The 23091-nt window shown below is 52.2% G+C and overlaps 1 protein-coding gene across 1 annotated transcript in view; it reads right to left on the bottom strand.

Moving 5' to 3' along the window:
- The window catches only part of LOC120228725 (myosin phosphatase Rho interacting protein), a 152185-nt gene that overhangs the window by 26001 nt on the left and 103093 nt on the right, over nucleotides 1-23091 (bottom strand). The window contains 8 exon segments of the mRNA XM_039227278.1: nucleotides 2031-2147; nucleotides 4375-4939; nucleotides 7699-7808; nucleotides 11848-11937; nucleotides 14468-14536; nucleotides 15775-15831; nucleotides 17445-17558; nucleotides 18419-18560. Of these exon segments, the coding sequence (XP_039083209.1) occupies nucleotides 2031-2147; nucleotides 4375-4939; nucleotides 7699-7808; nucleotides 11848-11937; nucleotides 14468-14536; nucleotides 15775-15831; nucleotides 17445-17558; nucleotides 18419-18560 (1264 nt within the window).

The following is a 23091-nucleotide window of genomic DNA, read 5'->3' as shown; positions in this document are numbered from 1 at the left end:
CGAGGGGGGAAAACGGAAACCATGGAGTAAAACATGATCATCAACGAAACAAACAAACTTTTGTGGAATTCAAAATAAGAAAGTGAAGCATGCACGAAACAAAACACAAATGAAACAAGACTCCCCAAACTGAAGGTCATGCAGGATAGACAGAATTAATGCAGGGGAAAAAAACGAGAACATGAACAAGAGTGAGAAGAGCCCAGCCTAAGAATTTGGCCTGCCTGTGGCTCGCTCTAGGTCTGGTCTGCTGGTGGGGAAGCCACAGATGTGACACTCAGTTACGTTACGGTTACACTCCACGATGTCCGACCGTGCAAGCAAGCTCCTCCCTCCCCAGCACCATTAGCGCAGCGCCCACCCCACGGGGCTGACTACTCCTCACCCTTACCCCCAGAGGCCCCGTGCTCTTTCGAATGACTTGGTTATAAGCATTTTCAAAGTGCAAAGGAGGTTAAAAGTCATGGCTGTTAGCTCTAGCAGGGAGGCATGAAGGGACTGGCTCTGGGCCTTTGGCGCAGGCTCATGCAATCATCCAGGTTAGGCACGGAGGCACGTTCCCAGGTTAGCAATGTGCAAAATCTGCTGCCAGCATCTTTGGCACCTGATGTGAAGTGAATTCATGGTCTAAAAAGATGCTCTCCAAACCCAGAGGGTCTGCACGAAATGACCCAGGAAGCCCTGGAGTGACATTTACAGGAAAGAGGGACAGCCACCATCACCAGTGCCTGCTGTCCGAGGGTCTGACCTGGGCATGGCTGTAACTGGGCTTGAAGGGGCTGGGGAGGGAATTCCAGGGCACATGAGACACCCAGGGCCATGGTCACGGCTGGGGGAGAAAGTGAAGGCAAGGTGAACATGCAACAAGGAATGGCATGGAGACGGGTAAACTCTGCCCAGAGGTCCACGTGCTGCTTGGGAGGGCTTGGACCAAGGCGACCAGGGTGCTGCAGTCCCGAAGTGTCAACACAGCTACTCATCACAGAGACTCTGGGTCACTGAGAGCTGAAAGGCCCTTGGGGTTAAGTTCTAAGTCTACACGGGCAAGGAGGCTGAGGTTGCAGGGAGGGGCACCGGCTTCTACTGGTCAATGGCAGGACCCTGACTGGAATGCTGCGTCCTCAGCCTTGACCGAGAGCTCAGGCCCTCCATTCCATCGCCCACTTTGCATTTCCCCAGCGCTCCTTCCTCAACCACCTCTCCCTACCAGTATGTCAGCAAGATGGGGCAGGAGTGTGTAGTTTTGCAGCTCAGAACTTGGAACAGGGATGCTGGGGTGCTGGCCCGCCCTGTCCTGGTGCCCTCCTGCCTGGCGAGACACCGGGGCAGTGCCCGCTGCTTGCGGGCCAGCACGTAGGCACAGAGCTCTCCGGTGGAGGGGCGTGGGTTTGGATCTCAGCTCACAACTCGGGCTGCTGCCCTTCTCGTCAGCCTCCCTATTAAGCTGCAGGGGGAGTCCGCTCATGGCTGGGCGACCCCACTTTCCCTTGACACTTCGGCCTGGGCAGAAAATAAGAAGTGGGGCCACTAGGCTAGCGCTAATAGGGCCCAGGTTGCCCTGCAGCTGTGGGACACACAAGGTCATGGACAGGGAACCAATTTTAGCTCAGCCACGGACAGTGATAAGGAGGCACTGGGCTGGCTGTTACTCATTTTCTTCATTTGGCACAATGGGCCTAACACCGCCATTATGAAAGCAAATGACATCAACAAATACATGACGTTTATAATAAACACATAATTAGGTACTCTGAGAGCCAACAAGAAAGACAATCAGGGTGATTTCATTAACAAACAAAAAACCCCCTTAGATACAGAGGTTTCAGGCACGTTCTGCAAAATGTCATGCTAGGGTGAAAAACGAAGTGGACCCACAACGCGGAACCCTGACGCCGCAGCAGAGGAGCGGAGGCATGGCGCTGGGGAGAGTCTGCCCCCCGCTCAGCCAGGTTTTGCACATTCCTAGCCTGCCTGGGTCTGTCCCACTGAAGCCCCAGTGAACGAGGGCTGCAGCAGCCCATCAGCCCTACCTGCAGCACGTAGCCCTCCCGGGCGCTCTGTTCCCGGCCCAGAGCCACCCTCAGCTGGTCCTGGAGGAGCCGGTTCTGCTCCAGAAGGTCCGAGGCCTCTTTCTGGCTCTGCTCCAACTGTGAACAAGAAGACACACATTTTTAAGCAAAGGGAGAGCAATGAATAGAAGCAGCACAGCACAGGCCACAGTGGTGTTTCTTCCCCCCACCCTTTTTTTTGTTGTTTATTTTTGAGAGAGACAGAGAGATGGGCAGAGAAAGAAGGAGACACAGATTCTGAAGCAGGCTCCAGGTTCTGTGCTGACAGCACTGAGCCCGACGCAGGGCTCCACTCTTCAAACCATGAGATCATGAACTGAGCCGAAGTCAGATGCTTAACTGACTGAGCCATCTGGGCGCCCCCACGGTGGCATTTCTGACTCTAGCTGGGCTGGAGCACACTGGGACTCCCTGGCTGGCCTTCCACATGGCCACGGTTCAGTGCACATGCTGATCTGGTCTTTACCTGCAGCACCTGGAACCAGCTTAAGCCATAGATAACAGCAGGCTTTCCCCTGGGCACCCACGATTCCCATATCCCCATAAGGATGTGATGCGCAGACTCCACCGGCAAACAAGGGCTTTGTGTCTATCATCAGAAGACCATCCTGGGTGCCTGGGTGGTTCAGTCAGCTGAACGTCCTGACACTAGCTCAGATCATGATTTCATGGTTTTTGAGTTTGAGCCTCGAGTCAGACTTGCTGCTGTCAGCGCAGAGCCTGCTTTGGATCTTCTGTCCCGCCCTCTCTCTGCCCCTCCCCACCACCCCCTTCTCAAAAATAAATAAAGAAGAAGAAGAGGAAGAAGAAGGCCACCCTGCTGGGCCCTTCCAATTTCCTCAGTGTGGTCAAATAGGCCATGGCTGCCCTGGGGCAGCCCTCACTCCAGGTTTCCACCGAAATAACTCCTTTTGGCCAGTTTTATATAATGGATTCCAAACAAAATTCTGTTTGCAGAAAGGGCTCCTAAAGGGTTCCACAAGATGTACAAAGCGAGCAAGCTACGTCACACTCTCCTTGCTTTCAATGGCTTTGAATTCAGTCATTCCTCCATCCACATGTTCCCCGAACACTCCCGAACCTCCTGGATGCCGGGTTGTGTGGGCATGCCCATCCCCCCCTCCCCCCCACCCTGGGAGCGGCTGTGGTGTGCAAGATCTGTGTGTGCAGTTGACGAGCCGGGCGCCGCCAGGCTGTGCTGTGGGAGGTACAGAGTCCTGGTTATCCGACTCTGCTGTCCACAATAGATTCATGGTCCAACGTGTCGCCTGCAGGCTAGAAGGCCCATTTTGACAGTTTATAGCAAAGGAGTTTGAAATGTTTTTTTATTGCATCTTGACTTTGTTATTACATTAATGTGTGTAGAAAATGGAAAAAAATTTAAAGTACTGATGTTAGTGATGAAGGTCAGCCTTGTGAACTTAACAAGAAAAAGATAAGAAGTGAAGGCAGGCCAAAGTGACAACTCTTCCACTTCAGGTAGCTACTTACGTAAAAGAACACATTTAAAACCTACTGATGAGTGCTCCTAAAAGACAAGCCAATGTTCTACCTTCCTGTCCAGGAAACTCCATGTTCACACTTAGAAATCCACTACAGAGTTCCCCAGATTGGATTCCTGGATACACCTTCATGTACCAGTACACCGTTACAAATGCAGGGACCAGCTCATCTCGGCATCCCAGGGGGTCGCCTTCATGGCGGCGACAGGGCAGCAACCCTGTCACCTGGGGCCTCTGTTTCACATCTCAAATGTATCTGACTATCTAGAATTCAGCCTCCGCCTCCTGCTACCGCCCCACTCCCCCCTCAGTTCCCAGCAACGGTTACCAGGCTGCTGCGAAAGCCTCAGGGCTCATCTTGTCTCTGCCTCCAGCTCTGGCCCCTTCAAACCAGTGCCGCCTACCAAATGTGGAAGCCTGACTCTGCTCACACCCTTCTCCTGCCTCAAACAGGGTAGAAGGACCCACCTGGGCCCTGGGTCCCATTAGCCTAGTCTCTGCCTACCTCTGATGTGGTGTCCCCACCACATGGCTAATGCCTTTTCCTTCTGGAAAAGCCTGGCATCCCCTCCCTGCCACCTTGCACGATCTGGCACTCTCCTGGACCTCTCAGTGCCTGCAGTGTACTCTAAGAACCTGTCTGTCCATGTGCCTGTCTCCTCGAGTGGTCTGCAAGTCCCTAAGAGGAGGGACCAAATGTCCCTCAGTATTATGTGGCTGAACCACTCAGGCCACCACCAGCCACCACAGTGGGTGTTGGGGAAGGCTGCTGCAGGGAACCTGGCCACCTGTGTGCCCATTACCTCCTTCTCCAGCAGAGAGGTCAGCTCGTGAGTGGAGAGCCGGTCACTTCCATCCTCGGAGGAAGACAGATGCAGAGGGGCAATGGGCACCTGCTTTTCTTCCCGGAGAGGGGTGGTCTCCACCTGGTGCCATCGCTGTTCGATTTCTACATGGACATTCTGGGTCTTGAGGTCGGCGGTCACAGGCAGCCCCGGGCTCCGGTCGACCTCCATCCGCAGGGCCGTGTCATCAGTGCCCGTCCCGTCCACGGTATCGAGCATCCCGAAGCGCTTGCGGCGTTCTTCCCGCCGCCGTGCACGCTCCCGCTCCAGCTCCCCAGCCTCAGCCTCGGGGTGGCTGTCGGAAGCCCCAGCGGCACTGGCCCTCTCCTGGGCCAGGGCCTGCTGGATAGGGCGGAACTCGGCCCAGTCAAAGGTCTTAGAGCGGCCTTCCCGCCTCCGCTCGCGAGCCCGGCTCCTCTTCTGCTCGGGGTCTGGCTCTCCACGCTCCCCCTCCGGTTGCTCACTAGGCCTTGGGCAGGTCTCAAAGGAGGAGCCGCTCCGGTTCTTCCCCTCTGGCAACGAGCTGCGGGCGAGGGGTGGAGAGCCTGTCAGGTGCGCTCCAGGGGACAGCCACCCACCCAAGTGGGGTCCCCAGCTCTACCACGTTCTCCTTCTGTGCAGTCAGGGTCCCCCAAGAGAGGGGCGGAAAGAATACTTTGCCTTTACCTATGTCCCTTCCGTGGGACCTCAGAGGTCCTGTGATACAGGAGATGCTGCAGGGGAGCGTCATGATGGACACCCCATCAGGCTGTACTAGGCAGGGGTGACAGAATGAACAAGACCAACCACTTTTCTCAAAAGGCTCAAGGGTTTTTAAACAAGCAAGTAAACAAACCAAATAGTCTGTATTGTAGGAAAACCACTCCGGGGGCCGGTGTGACAGGTGGACCAGAGTGAAAGGCCTGAGACCACACTGTGGCCAAGTGAGAGAGATGGCCCAGGTGGCACCCACGTGCCCGCACCATGCAGTGGCCTACCCGGTGCAGGAAGGGAGCGGGGAGCAGGATTCAAGGGCATCTCTGCTTGCCAAGTAAGGAATCCATGCCCTTCTCTAATATGCCCCGAAGCAAAGATGTCTAGAGAGGATGCCACCTCAGCAGGGGTGAGGTGGAAACATCAGATGCAGCAGTTAGAGGCCCCCAGCTTGAACAGCGTAGCCTCTGGTCCTGCCCAAGCTATTAGAACAGAGCTGAAAGCCACTCAGGGCCCTGAGGGCCAGCGAGGGCAGGGGTGGGGTGAGTGCTCCAGGGGGCACCTGTCTCTAAAGGGGGTCAGAGAGAAGGGGGCCTGGGAGAGAGGCAGCTCAGGGAAGGGGAATATGGTCATCAGCAAGCCCTGGCCATCTGTCCCACGTGCTTCCGGGTGGTGGGGCCTGCAAGTTCCTGTCAGACCACACGTTCGTTTGAACAGAAGTTCTCCAGGAAGGACCTTCCAATGCCACTGAACGGAGAGCCGACCCAGGCTTAACAGCTGTGCAGGGTGTCATGCCTGCATGGAGAGCTGGGAGCCGTGGCACCATGAGAGGAAGCCCTTCGGCTCCCAGGGAGGACGCCCCTGTAACTCTCTGCCACACGTACAGGGGGACTACAGTGCAAGGCTCAAGCCTGCGCCTCTGATGTTTCGATCTGTTTCTAGTACCTTCTTGGGACCTGGCCCCAAGTGCTAAAAAAAAATGCCAAATTTTTCTCACTGTAAAAGATGATATAAAACAAGCACAAAGGCTGAAAACTGGGGGAGTGAGGAGCCTCTAAGTTTGAGATATGCTAATTCTCAAGTACATTCTAGTCAGGAAGACCACCACTAAGTCAACCTTCTCGCAGAAATAAAAGCCTGGTCCCTGTGGGCCTGCAGTCCCTGCACAGAGCCAGTGTCTGACTGTGGCAGGGAACTGTGCTTCTCAGGAGAGGTGTGTGCACGCGTGTGTGCTCAACTGTGTCACTTCACAGTCATTCTGAGGCCGGAGCCACAGGCCTGCCCTGTGACATCCCAAAGCTGACTTCTCCCAGCCAGGACCCCGATCCCCACATTGGGCCAGGCCCTGGTTGAGCAGTCAACGCCGGCTGGGACATGGAGGGCAGGGGACTGCTGGGGCCAGGACGGGACCTCGGGTCCTCTCGTGTCCACTCCTCATGTCACTGTGGCAGCGGCCTTGCCAGAGAACCCTGACTTGCCTTCCTTGCTTTGCTATGGGGACATCCTCAAGGTGCTCAGGTTGCTGACCCTGTAAAGTTTAGGTCTCTGCTCCTGGCTGGGGGGGAGCCAGGGGGCGGCCAGAGGTGAGGACGAGAGTGCCCCCTTCATCTCTGCAGGCAGGGGGTGGCACCCCACTAACAAATAAGCCAGCTCTCCTAATAGGACACTTGAGAGCTTGTCTAGCCACCGATGCCTGGTCCTACTGACAGGAGCAACCAAATAGTCTGTTCGTTTAGTAAATGAAGGAACAAACAAACAGTGCCAATAAACACAAGAGAGAATGAGCTCCTCCTCCCTTCTGTTCAAAGAGGTACAGTGTCACTAGGGAAGAGGCAAGGCCATGACAAAGACCTGGTGTGGCCACAGCTGCCCCAGGCCTCTGAGGGACACACGGCCCAGGGGCAGCCAACAACACAACAAAGACACTTGAAGAGTCGTTCAAACTGCATGTCCTGAGAAGTGGGAACAAGAGGGTCTCAGGACAGGAGGGGGCTCTGAAGTCTTCTGGTGAGAACAGCTGAGTTCTGGGCATCATGGAACCAGCCCCACAAACCAGAATCTTCCTTTTAAAACGCAAACAGGTATCTAACCCTCAGAGCAGAGGAGGAAGGCATGTGGGAAATCATGAGGTACAAACCACAGAGACTTAATGTGAGGGAAGAACAAGTTTTCCAGCTCGGGCTCTAATGCTGAGTCTCAAGTAAGTTCTTCCTGGTTGTGCACAAATCCGACAGACACAGGAGTGAAGCAAAAAGACCAAGAGAAAGACACACTACGGTGGCCCGTGGATGTGGCTCCAGGGCTGCCCAGCGCCCAGGCCAGACAGGCTCCTCTTGCTGAGTGCAGAGTCCAGATACCACCTGCACACCTATACTGGCCATGCGTCAAGGGGGAAAAGGTAACCCGAGGCAGAAAAACCAGGAAGCCGAAGGGAGACCTGTGGGGCCAGCCAGTGGCGGCACGAACGTGGGAAGGAGGCAGCTGTGCTACAACAGGTGTGAGCTCAGGTCCCAAAGGAGCCACAGATCCGGAAGGGAGCGAGGTGGTGGCCAGCTGGGAAGGTGGCTCCCTCGGGCACACAGGTCTTACCTCGTCACGTCCGGGGCAGAGGTTGGGTGGACATGCTTCATAATAGTCTGGATCCAATTCCGCCGGATTCCAGATGTCATAGCAGAGAGCGTGAATTCACCCTCCTTGGTCTACACAAAGATGAGCTATTATCAGTGACTGTCACCTCCCACCCCCCAAAGGACATCCAGCCAGATGGCTGTCCTAGGAGCACTGTGTACACCCCCCTCCTTGAATAAGAGCTCGAAAGAGAAAGGAAAGAACAAATCTGCTTTCATGGTGGCCTCAGGCATCTCCATGTTTCTTGTGTGCCTACAATGTCCCTGACACCCAGATGGGTCACCCTACTCTTCAAGGGGCTCACAGACCAGTGGGGAGAGAGCATGAGCCAACAACAAAGCCAGTGTGTGGGGAGCAGTGGGTGGGTAGGGGACCCCCAGGCCGGGGACGCGGCCCACCACCATGCACAGCAGGTGCACAGGTGACTGGGAGACGAGTGGCAGGCACGGGACTTAACAGGGGGTCTGGGCGCAATACGGGCCACAGTCAGGCTGAGAAGGGGCAGGGAGACCCGCTGGGCCGCCAGGGCAGTGGTCCATATAGAGAGAAGAGGGAGGTTTTGGGGAGGTAAAGGAGGTGGTGCGTAGTAGGACAGGACACGGGAGGGGAGAGAAACGGGCTGAAAGTGGCAGCAGGACCAGTGAGTGAAGAGTGGCCTCTAGGACACAATCCTTGTGTCACTGAGCCACCCTGCCAGGCACCACCCAAGAAGGGGAGGGGCAGGAAACGCAGGTGGCGTCTCGTGGAGCACACTTCCCTGCTTCTGCACCCCACGCTCCTTCTCCCAAGAGTGAGAAGGGAATGTTCGTTATGCTGCTCGGGCGACTCACAAATGGATCTGTGAGACGTGCCAGCTACTCTGTAGATGGGAAGATGAAATCACCAGACGGCTTGGGGATGGGCACTGGCACGGCCGGGGGCCATGACACAAGAGACCACGAGCTGACCGAGCAAAAGCTGACCCAGGGAGAGCGGACCCAGCACACCGCAGAGCGTAGCCTGTTCCTGACCGCATCCTCTGGCTCGGGCTCCTGCCTGGGTGCCCAGTCAGGCGGCCCACAGCCCACGCCCAGCTTATCTCTCCTTCATCCGTCTCCCCTCCATGTAAGCCAAAGGCGGGGTGCTGCTCAGAGCTCTCTGAAGCATGGGCCCCTCACGCTCCCGGGACCAGCTCTTACACACCCCTGGGTCCTCTGCTTCCTCTTGCTCCAGGTGTAGGTGTTTCTGGAGTCTGACCTCAGTGATCTGCACATTCTCTTCCATGATCTCATCTCTCCCCTCCAGCAAGCTCTTTCTCAACCAGGTCCACACTCATGACTTCCCACCTAATGTTCTTGGGGAGCTGACCAGGGCCTCAACACACCGCTGGCCAGAATTCCAGAGGCTCCCCTCCTGGGTGCCGCCTGACTTCTGCACAAAGATCACTATGCTTCGGGGTGCGAGGCCTCACACCTGCCCCCTTCTTCACCTGGCAGAGCCACGGCCCACATACCCTTCCACCATGGGCCCTCTCACCACTTTGTTCACCTCCTGCCTCTACCTTCCCAAGTACCCTGTGTGACCTGCTGGATGTGTCTTACTAAGGCACAACTGCCTTGTGCCTTGCGAAGTGTTCTAGAGCTTCCGCCAATCTCGGGGCAAGACAGATTCCTGACCTGGCACTCAGGGCTCCCATGTGCTACCCTCACCTGGCTTCTGCGCTCCGGTTCCTGGTGGGTGCCACCAGATCTGGTGGCCAGGCAAGAACCCTGCACACTCAGCTCTCGGTTGGGTCTCTCAACACTCTAAAGCTCCCTAGTGGCCTGGGCCAAGCCCCTCCTGGAAGCCACCCTCCTGCACTGAAAGCAACCCTGCAACAGTGCGGCTGTGATACGCTCGGTGAGAGGTGCTGACTTAGTGAGCAAGCACTCCTCACCCCTGGGATGCCCACCCAGAGAAACCTGCTCTTTGAAATGGAGAGGTAGGGCTGGACGTGGGGGGCTCAGCATGGGCCAGGAAAGCCCAAATTCGTCCGCCACGGTCTCATTGCTGTCTGATGCGTTGGGTCACCAAGCAGGTCTACCCGTCCTGCGGAGACGAGGGTGTAAAACCATCAGAGCAGGGCGGCACTGGCCACAAAGATCTGGCAGCTCACGTTCCGGCCTTGGTGTCAGGCCATCAGTGTGACCCCCGACCAGGACATGGTGTCCACACAGGTGCCCCGCATGGAGGGAATGCCAGGATTGGTAGCCCAGTGGGCTACTGCCTGGATTTCTCCTTATAATAAACTCTCCAGCCTTCGGGTCTGAACCTCAGTCTCCTCTGGGTTGGTAAATACGACTGGGCCCCAATGTGCCTGATCTACTCTAAGTCCAGAAATACAACTGAGTTTCCAGATGCAAAGATCTGAAGGCAAGAGCCTGTTGGGGAGCCTGGGTGGCTCAGTTGACTGAACACCCAACTTCGGCTCAGGTCATGATCTCACAGTTTGTGAGTTCAAGCCCCGCATCAGGCTCTGTGCTGAAAGCTCGGAGCCTGCCTCAGATTCTGTGTCTCCTTCCCTCTCTCTCTGCCCCTCCCCTGCTCACGCTCTGTCTCTTGCTCTCAAAAATAGATATTAAGAAAAAAAAAAAAAAAAAAAACTAAAGGCAAGAGCCTGTTAAGGGCAACACCACTGGAGCTCTAGTTCCCTGTGAGAAACCAGCCCCGGGTGGCATCTCCGTCTGGCTGCTCACCATCACCCTCTCCGAATGCTCTTGTGATGGAAGGATTAGCTCCGCCCAAAGAGAGGTCTGGCCTTTGCCCCAGCTCCTGGGAAGTAATCTATTCAAGGTGGGGGCTGGTCACTCCATAAAGACCAGCCATGAAGGGAGGAGGCTGGGTTCTGGGACACGTGAAATCAGCCGACGTCTGGGGAGAAGGCCAGAAATTGTGCTCGACCACATGGATAGTTAACTCAATCAACAACAATCATGAAGCTTCAGTAAAAACTCTGGACACTAACTGGGGTGAACTTCCTGGACAGGAAGCTCTGGGTAAAGCACACATCACCCAAAAGGGGAATACATTCCCGAGGACTTGGAAGGTTTGTTTAGGGCCATCCCGGTACAATTCTCCAGGGGTCTTCCTCTGGATTATTCGGATTTGTATCCTTCTGTTAAAACAAAACTACAATTGTAAGTACAGTGTTCCTATGTTTTGTGAGTCTAATTCTTGAGCCTGAGGGTAGTCTGGGGTACCCCTTGATCTTGAAGTTGGTGTCAGAGGGCAGATGCACCAGTTGGAGATTGTGCCCTAATCTTTTTTTTTTTTTCTTTTTTTAAACATTTATTTATTTTTGAAGAACAGAGATACAGAATGTGAGTGGGGGAAGGGGCCGGGAAACAGGGAGGCATAGAATCTGAAGCAGCATCCAGGCTCTGAGCTGTCAGTACAGAGCCCGACGCAGGGCTCTAACCCACAGACTTTGAGATCATGACCTGAGCTGAAGTCAGACACTTAACCAACTGAGCCACCCAGGCACCCTGACTGTGCCCTAATCTTAAGCCTGGCTGCCTCTAGATAGCCTTCAAGCCACCAGTTTTAATGAAATGGCTAAGAACCATTTTATTTTTCCTATCAGATTTCTTTTTTGAGGGCAGATGTAATGCCTTGCTTGCCTGAGTCCCTCACAAGATCGTGGGGGCACGAAAGAATTATGAATAGATGGATAAATGTCCAAATGAAAGAACAAATCCATAAAAACCTAATATTCAAGGCTTAACTAACACTTCCATTTTTATTCCCCATATCCCACGGTCTTTCCCCAATGCCAACATTTAAAATAAAGAAAACAGAACTTTCATTAACAGAAAGCTTCTAAATGGTATTTAGAAGACAGATGCTAATGTCTCCTGTTTTGTTCAGATCACAAGTTGGAGTTGGGAAGGTGCTAAGGACACTGGGAGGCACAGGTCAAGGAACTCCCGCTGAAGAAAAAGAATGCAAGCTGATCACGCCTGTGGGAGGTCAGGCTTATCCACAGGTGTCCCTGGACCAGGACATCAGGTTTTTGGAGAAATGTCCCAGCGGATCAAGCCCATGTCCCCCACCTCCACACCAAGACTGTCTCCAAGCTCCACCCAGGCTCACATGTATCTGAAAGCCGTAGTTTCTCTGGACTGGATACTCCGTGACATCATAACACGTGGACAAGTCAATTTCCCCGTCCAGGTCAGCAGCCTACGGAGAGACAGGAGAGGATCTTAGGAGATTTAGAAAGTAAAGGTGAACACCAAGGCAAGCGAATTTCCACGGCAGCTTGATTTTTAACTGGCATGTCCACTGACAAGTGAGGACACTGCATATCCTTGGCTACCTAGAAGCAGCAATGCTATTTCCCCATGCATCCTGCCAAAGATACCATCCCATCCGTGCCAGGGCTTCTCAAACATCATGGTGGAACTCTTATACTCTTAACAACTGCAGACTCCAAAGAGTTTTCATTTATGTGGGTTTTATCTGTTGATGATATTTAACACAGTAGGAATAAACATGAAAAAAACCAAACATTTATTTGCGCATCTAGGAACACAAACCATTTTAATTTTTATTAAAAAATATTTTTTAAAGTCGGCAAGAGATTTTTTGCAAATCTTTCTTTAAATGCTTGGCTTCCAAGGACAGCTGGATTCTCTCATTTGTTGCTGCATTCAACCTGTCTGATGTATCATTTTGACTGAAGTATGGTTGACCCTTGAACAATATGGGCTGTGTGGGTCCGGTTATACATAGATTGTTTGCAAGGTGACACAGTCCTGTAAATGTACTTTCTCTTCCTTAGGATTTTCTTAATAGCCTTTTCTTTTCTCTGGCTTATTCCATTGTAAGAATACAGTATATGATGCATGTAACATACAGATATATGTTAATCTGTTGGCAGGCTACTAGCAGTTAAGTTTTGGGGGAGTCAGAAGTTAGATGCACGTTTCCAACTGTGTGAGGGGTCAGCACCCCCAACCTCTGCATTGTTCAAGGGTCAACCGTATATGAAGACAGTCCAGCCTAACACAGATACGAACTGGAAAAGGAAGACGTATTTTAATAGTTGTTTCTTTTCTTCCCCCTTGGTTTTATTGAGGAACAACTGACAGCCATCACTGTATAACCTGAAGATGTGCAGCGTGATGGCTTGGTGTACGTATGTTGTGAAAAGCTGTGCTTTCTTAAAGGTAAACTGCAGAGTGGAACCTAAAATCCTGTCAAGGAACTTTCCGTACTGTTATATTAAAATCCATGGTTTTCCCCTGCCTTCTGAATGGATCTTTACTCGTGCATGATTTCCTAACTTTATGTATTGGTCATTTGGAGGATATTAAGTTATGTGTATCTTCCAAGTTGACACATTTCATTATATACGATCAAAACATCTGTTAGTATTACCCCTACTCCATCAGGAGAGTCTGTCAGTAAAGGGAAGTTGTCAAGTTTGTGACAGTGAATACAAATTTTCCAAAGTTCCCATTTCGCTTGAAAGCTCAAATTCTATCAGTGGTGACAAAAAGGCAATTGTCTTCCTTGAAGGAATAGACTCCCTTGGTTCATTTTTAAGCCAGGGTCTGCCACACACCCAAGGTGACTGAGCAGTGTGTCTGTCCGTTGTTCCTTCGAGTGCAGACAGTCCTGCATGAGAAGCCCCAAGTTCGCCTGGCAGCACGGGTGGACAGGGTGCAGGCGCTTCCCCACGAGGCAGCCAAAGTGCCTCATGCTCACCGCCCACACTGAATCGCAGAATACAGAAAAGATGAGTATTCAAGAATTGAGACTTTAAATGGCATTTTAATTTCTCAACAATAGTTTTGAGTGTACCAGTACATCAGCCCCCTGAAAGGGTCTCCATGGACCCAGAGACTACACTCTGAGAAGTGCTGGTCTACGCCCAATACTACCAACCACATGCTCCCGCGTTCCCCGATCAGGCAGCACCAGGGGCCTGCCGCCCACATTGCTCTCACCTACCCTGATCACTAACATCTCTCCACTGCAGCCCATAAACGTTCAGGGCATATAAATGTATATAACTAGCTAAGGACGGATATCTAGATTCTTGCCAATCTTCTGCTACTACAAAAGTGCAGGGACGACTAACCTTGAGCATGGACCTTTTTCTGGATGTGGGAATACATCTAAAGGATTCCTGGAGTGGGATGCAAGGGAAAAGGTAGGAACACAGACTTGCCAAATTGCTCAAAAAAACATGGTATTTTTTAAGTGAAGAAAAGAGCCCCTTATGGTTGGTCTTCAACCATGGAATCAGGACAGTCCACTGGGTCAAGTGAATTCATCTGCCACATCCCATCTTTGTCCAAAGACAAAGGACAAGATTTAGTTCTGTTTCAAGAGACTCAATTCTCCACAAAATTTTTGTAGAAAAAACAACACTGTTCATCCTGAGTTTTAAAATAAGACATCTTTCAGTGTTTTTCAAAGAACAGAGAAAAGAGAAGCCATTGAAACACTGTGCACACGGGTGCCTAAGGCAAAGCCTCAAAACAGCCCAATGTTTCAGGAAGACTCAGTCGCAAGAACATCAAGAGCTGATGACACTATGCTCAGACTTCACACCAGATCTAGGTGGCCACATGGACACCTGTCGATAAGACAGAGGTGATATGAGCCTAGAGAAGCAGTGTCTGGGAGCACTGGGCTCCTGGGTGTCGCCTGGACCCCTTCAGCTGTCTCCACAACTAGGAAGGAAGCCAAAAACACTCACCTCCTCAGCCACTGAATCCCTGTAGTATCTCAGGCTTTGATCAGCAAGGACAAACCAGTGTTTCTTCCACTAAAAGGGAAGGGAAAAACCAGACTCAGCAACCATGCAGCACGTGTACTGCTCCAAGGCAATCCACAGCCAGACTCCTGGGGGCACCTCCCAGAGCACAGGAAAAGCAGAGGGCAGGGGCCCCTCCCAAGAGTGGCAGACACACACAGGCCTCTGCTCAGGCCGCAGGCAGCCATGCGCACATGACGTCAGGGCGCTTGCTAAGCTGCGGCTCCCCTGTGACAAGGCAGCATGGAGAGCTGGGGTGGGCCACAGGCTGTGGGCTCTCTGTAACCCATGGTGGTGTGGCTGGTGAAAAGTGCTTCGCAGTCCTCAATCTCAACTCCAGAGGCTACAGACTGGGGGCTGGGCCCTCAGAGCTGACAAGTGGCTGTGAAAACAGCACCTCCATCCTAAGGTGGCTGTCTGTGAGCCACAGCCACCGGCTGGCTACCCGGAGGGGCACGCCCACCTGCAGCCAGCAGGAGCAAACCAGCCAGCCAGACTCCCAAGTCTTCGCTGTGAGGAGCAAGGAGGGAGACTTGAGTCTTCAGGCAAGGCCAAGGGGAATGATATGGAGAAGAGAGAAAAAGAGGATGTTTTGGCACAGTTGCTCAGGAAGCAAGAAGGGGAACTCAGGAGGGCAGGGTTTCGGGGCCTCGGTATGAACTAGCAGACTCCTCTTCGTGTCTCCTTGGAGGCTTGGTCTTCTAGCCCCAAGCAGGGTCGAGGTGGGGCTGGCAGGTCCAGCTGCAAATGGCTCTCCCTGATGGAGTCTGATGGCAAGAACATACCGCGCTGGCTCCTCCAAGGGCCAGGGCAGAGCTGGCGTCTCTGGCAGAGTCTAGCTGCCCTTGGCTGGTGTCTACTTGGCCTGCCTTGGATGCAACCACAAGCCAACCACACAAGCAGAGGCATCCCCTGTCCCTGGGAAGGCTGGGCTCTCCGGGAACTTTTAGGGAAGACTACCAGGTAGGGAGCTAGTGCTGTAGAATTGACCCCCTAGCCTGAGGCTGAGATTCTTCCCGGGTGCAGGGGGTGATCTTCTTCAGCAGCCCCCACCTCTCACTGCAGAACCAAGGGTCGGGGAGGCTGTGCACCTCTGCTTCCCTGAGGAAAGGGGGGGAGGTTTCGGCCACAGTCCTGGTCCACCAGACAAGAGGTCATGCTGGAGGTGAGGGATAGAGTCAACGCTCCCACCCCTGCTGGGGACAAGGCCAGGCAGACCCCACACCTGCCCCCCAGCCCTGCACACTCACCTGGCCATCCTCTTACTGCTTGGTCAGCCAGCCTTTCTTGAAGTTCAGCAGGTCAGGCTAAGAAGGGAGAAGAAAGACAGTTCAGAAGAAGGCACACTGAGCTATCCCTGTTGTGGGGAAAGGGTGACTGACTGAGGTGCACCAGGTGCCTCTGTCCAGATGAGGTGGGCAGTGGGAAAAGGCATTTCTCCACTTGCCAGACACACCGGGATGGCCCACATTGCTCAGGCAGGTGCTGCCCATAAACCCACCACTGATTCATGTGTCTTCAAGGAAGGAGACGCCGGGCTCAGCGGGCCGACGGGGAGGGAAGGGCATGGCCTCAGTGCCCTGGGGCACAGCAGCGGCTGGGCTGCCCGGATGCTCTGACAGAAGCCTGCCCGGCAGCAGAGGATGGCCCAGAGGGAGAGACAGTTAGTGTTTCACACCAAGGGGAAAATCTGCAGTGACCACTAAAAGGAGAAATCAGAAGTTCTCGCAGAAACCACAGGAAGACGGAGAGAGGAAGACGGAGAGAGGAAGACAAAGGAGCGGAGACCAGGCGTAGTGTTGAGCAAGATGCAGCAGCAACCCTGCCGAGACCTCGAGGCCACCTATCTACCAGGATGAGTTTGAGCCTCCAGGTCTCTGCAAGATGCAAGCCCAGGACAGGAGAGCGGGGGAGCTGTTCCCGCTGGGCTCTACTGCACCTGTGTCCCTGGGCCTGGGGAGCAGCCCAAGGAAGCACTTTAGGACCACCTGGAGCCCCGCCGGGCCCTGCTTGTGTTTCACAGCTGGGCACCTGGGAAGCCGGCACCTAAAGAGACGGCAATCCTCCTTCCGCTCAGCCCACACGCTCGCTCTCACTGTTCTACAGCTACCTCCACCAGAAACAGGCTGCGATGTCTTTCTGTATCTGAAGGACCATGAAGGAGTTACACGAACTGGGCAAAGTGGCTGGATGACCACCAGAAACACGTGTTCCGGGAGCCTCTGCGCCAAACCTCAGAGCAGCATCCAGACTCCAGGAAAAGACAACCTTCTTCTAGATAAGAAGCCCTCCTGTCCTGGCTCAATTGTGTGTGTGGCTGGTGGCTCCACACCCTAGGGGTAGAAGTGGCCCCAACCATGGGCTTTTCAGAAGGCTGAGGACAAGGCAGAGAGGAGCCCCGGTGACCACGTGCATAGCTGTCCTTCATTCCCAGGGCCTCTGGCCGGCCACTCTCAGCTCCCCAAGGGAGTGACGGTCCCGTCTGGCCACTCCCCACCTGTACCTCTACTGCTGCAGCTCAAGTGACCTCGGGCAAAGGCGTGTCTCCTTCTGCCCTGAGACACCAGAACGAGGCAAGGGCTCCCAGCAAGAAGGGGCTCCTGCCTCCCAAATGTCACAGAAACAAAACACCCAGAGCAAGGACAGAGGCCCCTTGCTGCTGTGGCCCTAGGTCTCTGAAATCAGCATTTTGCTGCCTTGGCCAGGTGGCCTCCTCTACCGGTGGCCTCAGAGCTCAGGATGCCCCCGTGTCCAGAAAAGGGAAAGAAACACAGCATCTGCTTCCCACGCGCAGACACAAAGGCCCGTACAGAGGGGACAGCCAGCATGGACGCACGGACGTAAGCAGACAGTGACCCCGAGTGACAGAAGCAGCAGGAGCAGCGCCTCCAGGCCTCGGTGCGCGGGCGCCTGGGCTCACCGTCAGGGAGGACTCCGTGGACCTCCTGTCCAGTGACTTGGCTCTTCGGTGTGGAGACAGGGGGGAGGCCAAGGTGTCCGGGAGAGGAGCTGTGGGGGCTTCGTTGGGGAGGTCCTGTGGCAGAGAGCAGCCTCCAGTCAGTATGAGCCAGGAAAGTCAGGCGGGGAGTAGGGAGATGGCAGCCGGAGCTGCGGGAGGGTCAAGACTGTTTCCAGGCGAGGACGAGAGCGCTTTGTCTGGGCTCCCATGGCAAGTCTGGGCCAGAGAAGGGACTGAAGCCAGTGTCCCGGGACTCCTCATCCAGCGCCTTCCGCTTTCCCGCAGCGGTTCAAAGACGCATTTGTTGTTAAAGCAGCCTTTTCTTTCAGATGCGCTAGACACCGTCACTCTCCTGTCCCATCCCTGTCCCCTGGCTTCTCGGGGTCCCAGAAGCAAGAGTCCCAGGCTCTCTGCGAGCAGCAGAGCACCTCCTGAGCCCAGACAGGCTGGGGTGGAAGATGAAGACTGGACACAGCAGGGCCACAAGAGGCAGGTGGGCTGCCTGGGAGGAGGAAGAGGATTTCAGAAGAGAGATCTGCCTCACGGACTAAGTAGAGAAGCAAGAGCAACAGCTGCTACTCGAAGGAAAGAGGAAGGAAGGTGCTCAGCCTCATGGCTGGGCTGCCTCAGAGAAAGAGAGCAGCTGCAGTTATGAGCTGGGATCTAAGGCTCGCTAGACTGGCCTTTAGCAGGGTGGGATGAAGTTCCGACAGGAAGATGCAGAAGACAGGCCTTGCCCTCAAGAAAGTCACTAACTAGAGATGAGACACACGAGCAAACACCTAGGAAGCGAGAGCAGGAAGCCCAGCGGAAGTGCACCCGGGTGTGCCTGGGGCTCCTGTGAGAAGGTGTGGGGCCGCATGCTGATGGGGCCCCAGTGGCCGCACATGGCACCACTGAGGCCTCAGCACTGGCCCCAGGCCCCAGACACTCACCCGTTTCCTGGGAAATGCTCTCTTCTCACTCCGGCCCTGGCGAGTGTCACTTGATGGTGAGGGCCCGGCTGATGAGTTAGTCTCCATGTGCTCTGCCTTCTCAATGTCCAAGGCCTCAAATTTCTCTATGACCTGGGACCTCCTACAAGAGAGGACACGAGGCTGCTGAGGGGGAGACAGCATCCCCCCCCAGCCTGAGGCGGGCCTGGTCTTGAGTTGCAGAGGACTCCTTCAGCCAGCACCGCCATGCCGGGCCCATCCCAACCTTCCCTGGGCCTCCCCCTTTGCAAGGGCATGTAGGCTGTGCACACAGGGTATCTGGCCAGTTCACGTGACACCCTGGCCCAAGCTCTCCTCCCACCACCATGGAGAGGGGAAGCCGTGCAGGGGATGGTAGCAACTCAGGGGCAAGGCCTTCCCTTCCCCCGAGCCTGTCCTTGCTCTCTACCCGCCCCCCCCACCAGAAGCCCTTGCATGGTCTGTTGACACACTTGGCAGTCACACAGCTCATCGCCTGGCCTCCTGTCCTGAGCCACAGATATGATCTGAAGGCAGCTGCCGCCTCAGAGTGGGTGGTAGCCTCGGTCCTCATTGCAACCCTCAGCAGACCATGATGCAGCCCCCACCCCAGGGCATCCAAAAGTTAGCAAGAAAAAGGCCCATGAATTAACATTGTTTCTGCCAACAGTAAAAGGAATTAAAAACCAAATTAAAATAAAAACAAAGCAAGTTGATTTCGTGTGAAAGGCCGGTGCATCATCAGGCCATCTACGGCTGGAGACGGAGCTGAGATGGGAGCGAAGCAGGCGAAGGAAGGGCGAGTAACGTCACACAGCGACACAGCAGGAGAAGGTGGAGAGGGGCAAGACCTGAAAGAAAATAAGGCTGGAAAATGAATAAACAGAAAGGGACTGCTTTTTAAAATCAAATAATGGTAAATCAAAATTACCCAAAGAATTAAAGAAACAAAAACCCAAGGAGATCACTGAGAAGGGGAGACCATCCTTGTCCTGGAGTCACAAGGAGTCGCCACAGTGGCTGAGGGCAGGGAGGCCAGGTGGAGCATGTGGGCTGAGGCCCAGTCCTCAACCCCTGGGGGCCTGACACTTGGACATTGTTTCAAACTGGGACAACAAGGCCCAAAATGGACTTAGTTGTGCTAAGCCCACATCACCAAGCTGAGACTTCATATCTAAATTTCAGTTTCAACATCTCCTAGAAATGTCTTAAAACAGCCAATCTGGAATTACCTGGTAAGCACTAGTGAGGTGCTGTGTCTGAGAAACTTGTGCTGTCCCCCAAAGGAAGGTGACCTTGCCTGAAACAATGCAGTCTTTGCCAGTAACTTCCTTGTCCTGCTCCCTTCTGTCTTTAATTTTATACAAATCCTCAGAGATCTTTTCTATCCCCTAGATGGGATGCTGACTCACTGAATAAAGCCAATAAGATCTTTAAAATTTACTCAGCTGAATTTTGTTTTTACAAATTTGGTGGCAGTGGTGAGACTCGTAGGAAACTTTGGACAACTTCAAGGACAATGAGAAACACAGCTAGCTCTGATACCTGTGAACTCTGTTTTCAGTCTTTCTCACCATTTCCAAGGGCCATGGGAAAATCCTCTTGGTTCTGAGCTCTGCTCTCTTTGTGTTGAGCTCTTGATCTAATTGGCTTCCTACAGTCCCCCACTCGACTGGACCATGGTGGGAACCGTGGTTAGTTCAGTTTGCAGTACTGCACTTGACTGGAATCTCCCATCCTTGGTTTAGTACTCAGATTCCCTATTGGGGACTTCTGATGGTTTGGTGTGCACTCCCCATGTCACGGGAGTCCTCGTCCACAGTCCCCATTCTTTGGGGTCCCCTGGTTCAGTACTTTCCCCAGTCTCCAGTTCCACATTGAGCACTGCTGATGGTGCACACAAAGCCTTTTAATGGGTTAGTAATATCTCAGTTACTGCTGGTGCATTAGTGTGCCACAAGGTAAAGGCTAGTGAGAATCTCAGAAGCCAAATGCTACAAAATTGGTGGGCACAGGCTGAACACTTAAAAACTCTTAAGAGTGCTTGGCACCTAACTCTAAGAATCCCATGTCAGGATAGGCTGGTCATGGAACAGACACATGAGGGACACTAAGTCACGTGCCAACCTCAAGAAAATTTCCATGCAACAAGGTACACTGTAAACCATCACACAATTCCCAACCCAGCAGCACATCCCTTTAGGTATTAATTTGGTTCTATGAGACTCAAAGGCTTAGCTGGAAGAGACGGGATCTTTAAATTCCAGAGTTGGGCACACTGACTTCCAGCACCCCTATACTTATTTTACAGCTAAGAACTATAGTCCCAGGAACTATAGATACCTACAAAAATGCAAAAATCTTCCTAAAGACAACCCTGAATTACAGGGGCCATTATGGGAGTATTCCAATTAGACGAAATCATTTATTTAAAGAAGTGCATTTAAAAGCAGGGCTTCCTAAATCAAACAAACAGAACGGGATACGTATTTTAATTGGTTTGGAGAAGCTTCCAAAGGCTTCAAGATTCCAAAAACAGTTTCGTTGAAAATTTTGTTGTAAAGGGTAATGAAAAATTAAAGACACAAAACGTACTTAAAACAATACCTAGGTCTCTCTCATTACACTTTCCTGGAAGTACAGCATCAAAACTTGCTCAGACATCAGTATCTCATTTGTAACCAACTGGGCCATTAGAAAAAATTCTGTCCTCAAACATTTTGGGTAAATCCTTCAATACCAACTTGAATGTTTTCATATCTACCTTTGGAGATGGCAGATACGGGCCCTCCCATAGGTGGTGGGGCTCTGGGAAGCTTCCTGGTAAACTGCTACATTATTTTCTGAAACAGCCAAGGAAAACTAAAATGAACGAAAAACCTTGCCAAATTCTGGTAGACACCAGAGGCTACAGAGGGGATCCCGAGAGAACTGGTAGCAGCCAGGGAGCGAGAGTTCATACCAAAATCAGCTCTCCTGAATGCCCAATTGAGAGACCAAAATAAACTTTCACACTGTCCCTCCTTTTCCAAATCCAAACCCACTGGTTCTTGATCCTCTCTCTTCAGGGACAGCTACTACCTTCTTGCTTGTTTTGTGTCCTAAGACCTTGGCTTGGTTTTCTGCCTGGATGGGACATGCAGGTTGCTGGTTCTTTCTTTTGGCTATCTGTGGGAGTAACTCTGGATCTTGGGAAGGCACGAAGTATCCTTTATACCCTCTTTGGGGTCCCCACTTAATCCCTCTGGGGTTCCCCCCACCAGAAGGGGAGGTGTTCCCCCACCAGAGAAACATTTGTCCTGGCTGAAAAGTGACAGGATATTTAAAATAAGTTTTTAAATAGTTCTGTGGTCAGAGGTTGGCCAAATTGGAAGCTGATAATCAGAGCCTGATATGGTTGCCTAGGCCTTTCTTCCCTAAGCTAAAATGAAACTATATACCAGAAGAAAAGAAAAAGTATCTGAAGCCTCTGTGAAAGGATTTATTAAAACATTCCAAAGAGAAACAGTTCTAAATCCAGAACACAGAAATCTTTTCATTTCCACCTTAATTGGAAATCTCCCTGATACAAAGAAGCAAACTGAGGATAATGTAGCTGGATGGGTGGATCAGCTTATGATACCATTTAAGGCAAAACCCAGAAACCTTTGAGGAATTAGAGCAATTGTTCACAAAACCAGAAATTCGGCTCTGGAAACACTTCAAAGTCCATCTATCGTTTTTACCAATACCAAAACCTCCTCTATAGATCTCCAAAGGCTTGTCAAGTATTGTAAAAATTCTGGCCTTAGGAAACAAAAGGCCTTCTAGGAAGCATTTATATTCTTTCCTTGTGCCTTTGTGATGTAAATGTTCTACCTGGTTTCTCTGAGACCTCTTATCTAAGATCTACTCTTTGAAATACAAACTCCAGGGAGAGAATTCTTACCAGAGAAACAAAAGGAGAAAGATTATTTGGAACATGAGTAAATGAAAAAAGTGTCTTCTCCATAAAAATAAAAGCTTTTGCCATCTTACCATGTGACCTTATTTCATCTGCCAGAAACACAATTTGGATCCAACTTATAACTAGTGCATTTTATATTAATGTATCTCTCCATGGCTAAAATTTTAGAATGGAAGCTATTGTGTGTGTGTGTGTGTGTGTGTGTGTGTGTGTGTGTGTTTTCTACCTATGGATGGTATTGCCAAAATTAATTTGTAAAAGAGCTCTCTCAGGTCATGATCTCACAGTCCATGAGTTCAAGCCCTGCGTTACGCTGTGCTGACAGCTCAGAGCTTGGAGCCTACTTTGGATTCTGTCTCTCTCTCTCTGTCCCTCCCCTGCATGCATGCTCTCTCTCAAAAAATAAACATTTTTTTAAAAGAAGCTCTATTTAATTGGGTTCAAGAAAATAAAGTGCTTATATGAATTAAGTATTAACAATATTCTAAAAATTATAACAGAGAGCAACCTAATGCTTTTTAGGTTCATGTGATCTAGGAAAATATTCAGTATTAATACTGATTTAAGTCTGCTAACTTAGTTAGAAATGACATGTCTTCAGAGTTATCAGCATTAACTCTAATACCTTCCTACAACTTTTATTCTATCTGGGTTTATTGGTCAAAAAGCTGATGGAGCCTATGTTATATAACACAGGATGTTGGCTGAC

The sequence above is a fragment of the Hyaena hyaena genome, unplaced genomic scaffold (assembly GCF_003009895.1).
Source record: "Hyaena hyaena isolate Hyena2069 unplaced genomic scaffold, ASM300989v1 scaffold_27, whole genome shotgun sequence".
Taxonomy (NCBI): domain Eukaryota; kingdom Metazoa; phylum Chordata; class Mammalia; order Carnivora; family Hyaenidae; genus Hyaena; species Hyaena hyaena.
Note: the sequence above shows the minus strand (reverse complement) of the source record. Positions and strands in the feature narration are given on the sequence as shown.